This window comes from Arabidopsis lyrata (genome assembly GCF_000004255.2).
Source record: "Arabidopsis lyrata subsp. lyrata unplaced genomic scaffold ARALYscaffold_516, whole genome shotgun sequence".
In the NCBI taxonomy this organism is placed as follows: Eukaryota; Viridiplantae; Streptophyta; class Magnoliopsida; order Brassicales; family Brassicaceae; genus Arabidopsis; species Arabidopsis lyrata.
The window spans coordinates 1-6,382 of record NW_003302208.1 but is presented as its reverse complement, the minus strand read 5'-3'; the positions used below and the strand labels follow the sequence as shown (position 1 = coordinate 6,382).

At 34.9% G+C, this 6,382-nt stretch overlaps 1 protein-coding gene and 1 long non-coding RNA gene across 2 annotated transcripts; both read right to left on the bottom strand.

Moving 5' to 3' along the window:
• Window positions 1–2,225: 2,225 nt before the first annotated feature.
• Window positions 2,226–2,799, bottom strand: LOC110230113. Its single transcript, XM_021032126.1, has 2 exons — window positions 2,708–2,799; window positions 2,226–2,247 (listed from the first exon to the last, which is right to left on the bottom strand). Exons 1-2 carry the CDS (start codon window positions 2,797–2,799, stop codon window positions 2,226–2,228), a joined length of 114 nt encoding a protein of 37 aa, XP_020887785.1.
• Window positions 2,800–5,707: 2,908 nt separating this feature from the next.
• LOC9298487 lies at window positions 5,708–6,345 on the bottom strand. Its single transcript, XR_002333316.1, has 2 exons — window positions 6,163–6,345; window positions 5,708–6,082 (listed from the first exon to the last, which is right to left on the bottom strand). It is a non-coding gene; the product is annotated as an uncharacterized LOC9298487 (long non-coding RNA).
• Between the last annotated feature and the right edge of the window lie 37 nt (window positions 6,346–6,382).

The following is a 6,382-nucleotide window of genomic DNA, read 5'->3' as shown; positions in this document are numbered from 1 at the left end:
TCCCGCGAACCCCTCGAAATCATCGGTCGCATCTTTCCCTGAATACCAACACATTCTTGTAAACATAAACATGAACTAACAAACCAAAAAAGTAATCTTTATGTTACCTGTAGAAGTCAAGATAACCTCATCACCACCAGGATGATCATCCAAGAACTTTGTCACATCATAAACCTATATATAACCATCAAAACGAAACACACACAAAAAATGTAAACTTTGTCATTATAGATCACTAAACCAAGAGGGTTTTCAAAGTTTCACACATCAAACATACAAGAACCTCACTAGCTCACTAGATTTACCCACAGATACAAGATCATACAAATACATGAAATGGCTTCTTAAGCAGCACCAGCTATCACATTCAATTACAAAGACTAAGTTTTTAGCAATTCTCTGTGATTTAGACATAGCAAACAAACACAAATCTCATGTATCAAAGACAGAAATCAAGTGGGTTTTCAAATTTTCACACATCAAAACATACATGAACCTCACCACTACTAGCTTTAACCACAGATACAAGATCAAAAAGAGACCATAGAAGTGGCTTCTTAAGCATCACCAACAATCACATTCAAATAAGAATCTAGCAAAGAGTAAACTAACATAAATCTCGCAAATTAAATCAGATCTATCCACAAAATTATTACCACATAACTCAAGATTCATAAATCTGAGTTAACACAACTTCAGAATTTCGGATCTCACGAAGATTAGATACAAAATCGGATCATAAAATCTAAGGGAAAACGAATGAGAAATAGAGATCGGAGATAGGACCTTGCCGTCGATGACGATCCAACAATCTTGGGAGCTACTGTGCTGAGAAACTTCGGCCAAGGTGAAAACTTTGCCGTCTCCGCCCATCGCCGATGATGATCTGAAGAAGGTTTTTTTTCTGGTGAGTGGTGAGAGTTGAGAAGAGGAAGAGTATTATTATTTATTAATTGGGAATCTCTGATTTGGGATCTTTTTACCAACCGCTATGTTGGTTCGGCAAATTAATCAGTGGCCAATAATCATCAATTAATCAAAGATTCCGTTTTCTTACTTATTTTTAAGAGAATATGCACTAACTAGCCATGAAAACAAAAAAAAATAAAGAAACTAACCATGATAAATAGTTTCTTATGGGGAAGGGTAAGTAAATTATATGTACAACCTTTAAAAATTATTTCTTCATTCTTCTCTCCTCATTTTGGCTTCTCTCTAAATCCCTCTTCTGCCGCCACTCTCTCTTCACCTTCATCTTCTTTGCTTCGATAATGCTCGAACCCATAATCAATCTTTTTCAGCTAAGTTAAAATATATCTCATTATTTTTTGTTCAATAGGAAATTTCACCACTAATAACAACGTCATTTCCGCAGAATCGAATCATGCTCATATGTTTCAAAACGCCAATGTTGAATCACTATTTCTAAATATTATCCGCTGTTTTGAAATCCCAGATTTTCTCCGCTTTTATACACTTCTGTTATTGCTTAATTACCTCCTCGTGCTATTTTTTATTAACATATTATATTTTTCGAATGTCATGCTATTTTTAAAAACGACATGATATATTTTCCAACAAATGATAATATCACATGCTATTTCTAATTACTTCAAGCAATTATACTACGAACGTTATGTTTTTCGAGATGTCATGATATGTTTAAAAATGACATGATGTTTTTTTCCAACAAATGATAATATCACATGCTAATTTTATTTACTTTAAGCAATCATATTTTTATTCATGTTACATGCCATTTACATGATAAATTCATGTAATTTCTCTATGTTTCACGATATTTTTTAAAAATTTCACAATCTTCTTTTCGAATCTCCATTGTCGGACCTATCTGTGTTCTCTTTTCCCATCAAATCTATATCTTTATCTATTTTCTTTAAACCACTATGGTGTTTCTTCCACCTTCTTCCCAAATCTTTCACTAGCACCGTTTACACCGCGGCCACTACACTTTCTCCATAACCACATCCTTCACGACCACCATATCCACTGTATCCCTTCCACCATCGGATCTATTTTTTTGTTTCCAAATCTTCCACCACCACCGCTTCCTGCGAAACCACCATCACCTCCTCTATAACCAATTTCTTCATGACGACCAAGACCACCGTATCATTTCCACCGCTAGATCTATTTTTTCACCGGATCTCTACCACCACTTACAAACAAATATATTATCTTGTAAAAACTATATATTCAAAAGGTTAATTGGTCTTTTCCATACCCCTACCCCACCACAAAAAGAGTTATTTACCCAACTTTTCTGACGCATGGCTAGTTACTTAATTTTCTTGTAAAATTTGGCTAGTTTCTAATATCACCTTATTTTTAATATATTTAATTCATGTGAAAATTAAAACTATTTATAAATTCATTAAAAAAAATTTTGTATGTTCATTTATAGAATTTTTTTTATAAATACATGAAATGGTCACTTTAAACGTTTTTGATCGATGTTTAGACTAAAATAATGTTAAGTTTTTAGGTTAACCGATTTTAGCATTAATTTAGCCAAAATCCAAAGGTTTGGCCGTTTGGGTGGTTTTTATTAGGACATAATGTCCCACATCGGAAGTTTGAAGGGATCCTAAGTAATATATAAGGGATATGGGCCACTCCACTCATTGCCAATTGGTTTTGAGTTGGAAGCCCATATTCTAATATGGTAGCAGAGCCCGATCCGTACATGTCCAAATCCAATCCACCATCGGCCCGGCCCAATATTTGGCCCGCCAATCCATGTCCGAGCATACCGAGATCAATGGCTAGAGTCATCATCTCGAGAGGGCGTATTAGGGATATTATTATCCCACATTGGAAAGGACAAGGGATCTTGACTAGTATATAAGATATATGGGCCTCTCCACTCATTGCCAATTGGTTTTGAGTTGGAAGCCCATATTCTAACATGGTATCAGAGCCCGATCCACACATGTCCAACCCGATCCGACCCAAAGATGGTCCAATCATCGACAAGGTCCAAAATTGATGCCGTCGATCTAAGCCCGAACATTCCGAGATTAATGGCCAAAGAGCCATCATCTCGAGGGGGCGTATTAGGACATAATGTCCCACATCGGAAGTTGGAAGGGATCCTAAGTAATATATAAGGGATTTGGGCCACTCCACTCATTGCCAATTGGTTTTGAGTTGGAAGCCCATATTCTAATAGTTTTGTCCTCTTAGGTGATATTCTTTTCCTCAGCTTAATGGTCTATTTGAATGTAGATGACGAATGATATTCGTTTAGAGGTAGTTTAACGGATCAGTTAGATGTATCCATTGAAATATTGAATGAGTATAAAATTTATCTAAAAAACCCCCAAAAAATTCAGCTGATTTTGAATGGTGCATTCATCTCTTCTATTCACTCAAATTTCTTATGCTAATCTCATTTGTTCATTCAGATTATTTTAACCAGGTTCTATCATTCAGTTGAGTCGTCGATAGTTTTTTTTCATGAACTAACAATATGGGGCATGATGATTTATGGGTGGGAAAAATTGGGGTGTTCTCCTAAACATTTTCTAACGCTTAAGTTAAAAAGGGACAAATTGATTGAGTTTAGTTATTCGCATGACTGGCCTGAGCCCAGTAAGATGAAACATGGGTTTAGAATCCCTAAAAAAATTCAGATTTTTTTAATATATAGAATAGGCCCCAAATTTATATCATATTGCAAAAAAGGTCATAAGTTCTATAAAGTTTTTATAATTTGTCTATATGTTTAACAAACTATTTAAAAACCCAAAAAATTTGCTTCGGCCCAAAATTTCAGGGCCGCCCCTGGTTAAACACTAAATTTAATATCATTATAAGCCCATTTTGTTGGGTTATGAGTTTAGAAAGAATTGATGAAGAGAAAGAGAGTTTTTTTTTTGAGGTTGGAACCCTCTGATAGCTAGATATGATAGGGAGAATTATTCAGGGTCGTATATTTTGATAAGGGAGAGCCCTCGCGTGTGTGACTCTTTACATTTTATATTTATGGGGAACATGAATCTTGTTTCTTGATCGAGTGATCAATCATCTTCTTGAAAAAATATTTCTCTATGTGAACCTCCTAGACGTAGTTTAAAATGAATTTATAGAAAACTACCTTAATCTGATCTTAGAACTGAATATTTTGATGGAAGTAGGAAAATCACCCCTTAATAATATAATATACCTCGCAAAAAATTGCAATTTGCAATGCTTTGTCCAATAAAACTAGTATTATTTCATTTATATATCTTAAATTTAGTATCTACTAGACTCACGAATTCTAATCGCCAAATGCACAAGAGAACTCTTAGCTGTTAATTTTGTTTGAATTATTGAGTTTATTCTTTATGCTTACTTTTGATATCGAGTTTCAAATGACGATAAGTTTGATTCGTGCTTTGTAAAATAATTAAGTAGAACCGAACCAAACCGAACTGATTTCGGACTGCAAAACCGTGTTTTCGAGAGTCGAAATCCATGAGGCTTTGTCCTCGGGTTGAAATTCAATGCATGCTTTGGTGGCTCACATTGTAAGGCCTATGGTTGGTGTTCAACGAGAGAGAGAAACTACACATAACAAGTTAAAAACACTGATTTTGAAGGGTTAAGAGCATCTCCAACCCCACTCTATGTTTTCCTCTAAAACTCTATTATAGAGTATATTTTCTCCAATTGTACTCTATATGTTACTCTAAAATAGAGTAAATGATAGGATTGCTCTATATATAGAGTAACTCTATTTTTTTTTACACTACCTCTATTTTAGAGTAACATATAGAGTGATACATTGGAGAGAAATCATGCTCTATTTTAAAGTTACTCTATTTTAGAGGAAAAAATAGAGATTTACATTGGAGATGATCTAAGCCAAAAAGAGAACGAAAGAGAGCTAGAGAAGAAGAAACAAAAAGACAAAAGGCTTTCGTAATCAGTGCTCCTCCTTTTTTGGCTTTACTCTACCAAATAGTTAAAAAGAGTCAAACAAAACATTGAAACAAGCTGAATTCAGATACTCCATTGGTCACACAGTTGATGTAAGCGAATCTATGTGTCCCAAAAACATGATTTTTTTAGTCAGTGAGCCCGTGATCAAACAAGAACCCGTGTACATACATCACACACATCACCATGTCAATGTGTATGTATGTATGCATGTATTCATGTATGTGTGTTAACGTTTCATGCATTCACTTTTTTCACTTTGAGAGATTAAAGAAAAACAAAGAACAATGATTGTGTTCGAGATAAGATTTACACAGTTTTCATCACATGGGTTTTGCCAATTTCCAAGTAACGTTAAAAAGTTAAAAGTTAAACCACACAGATCTTCTCAATGAACACTGTCTCATCTTTTTGTCAGTTTCTTGTTAAATAATAATTTGATATTTTTGGATCAATAGTTCAAAACACTCTTCTAGTTTTCCTAATTACTACAAAACTCATCGTTATGATCTAACTTTGATCTTACATTACAATATTTCAATGTATACGTCAAATTATTTACACACATTCACGTGCGTCATAATTATGGTAAGAGAAGAAAAGGGACCAATCTTGTACACTTGAAAGAAAAGGGACCAATCTTGTACACTTGAAAGAAAAGGATATGATTCAGATTTTTGCACCTACCAAAATTCACACGTGAACCTCCCAATTGGGTCTCTTTCTTCTGCATCTGAAATCATTTTTTTTTCACTATATGCCAAGCTTCAACATGTTCACACACATCCCCATCAATCATCATCATTACATAAAGTTTTGAAAACATGAGGGAGAGATAGAAAAAAAACACTTGAAAGAAACAGATGAGAAAATTTCACTAAGCATCTGAAGATTAGTAGTACAAATGGTGTGAGGTTTTCAAGGTCCCTAAGCTACTTTCAAACTTGTTTTTCTAACCACATTATTACTTAAGATTACACGATTTTTGATGTTCGGTTAGTCTGTTAATTCCATCACGTTCTTTTACTTCACACCATGTCTTTTGGAGCTGTTTCCTTTTGAACTTCATGGATTGACTTGTACCCATTCGTATCGTCCGCTGAGGGGGATTTCATTCACAATGTCGAAGTTGTACCTGAAGATTTTCAAAAACAGATGAGTGTTGGTTCATCCTCTCGTAATGACGCAAAACAATATTAATAAAAACATGCTTACTTCTCCATGAATAGCCTCTGTTGTTGCTGCTCTGCATAGGCAAAAAACTCCTCCAACTCACTAGTGGTCGGGATCACGCTATCTTGGTCCCTTGTGTACTCTTTGGTTGCTCTGCGCATCGACCTTGTGCTAGACCCTGGTGTAACCATGATCTCCAGATCCTCAACAAAGTTACAAGGCGTGCTCTCTTCTTGTGCTGCAGACAATAAACCAGATAAAA

What these genes read in the sequence shown, in the direction of transcription:
- LOC110230113 (XM_021032126.1), bottom strand. Translation starts at nt 2,799, where the DNA reads ATGATGACTCTAGCCATTGATCTCGGTATGCTCGGACATGGATTGGCG. An exon ending in GGTGGATTGGATTTGGACAT is followed by an intron (nt 2,248 to 2,707) that starts GTACGGATCGGG and finishes GTGGTGGGGTAG; the next exon opens with GGGTATGGAAAAGACCAATT.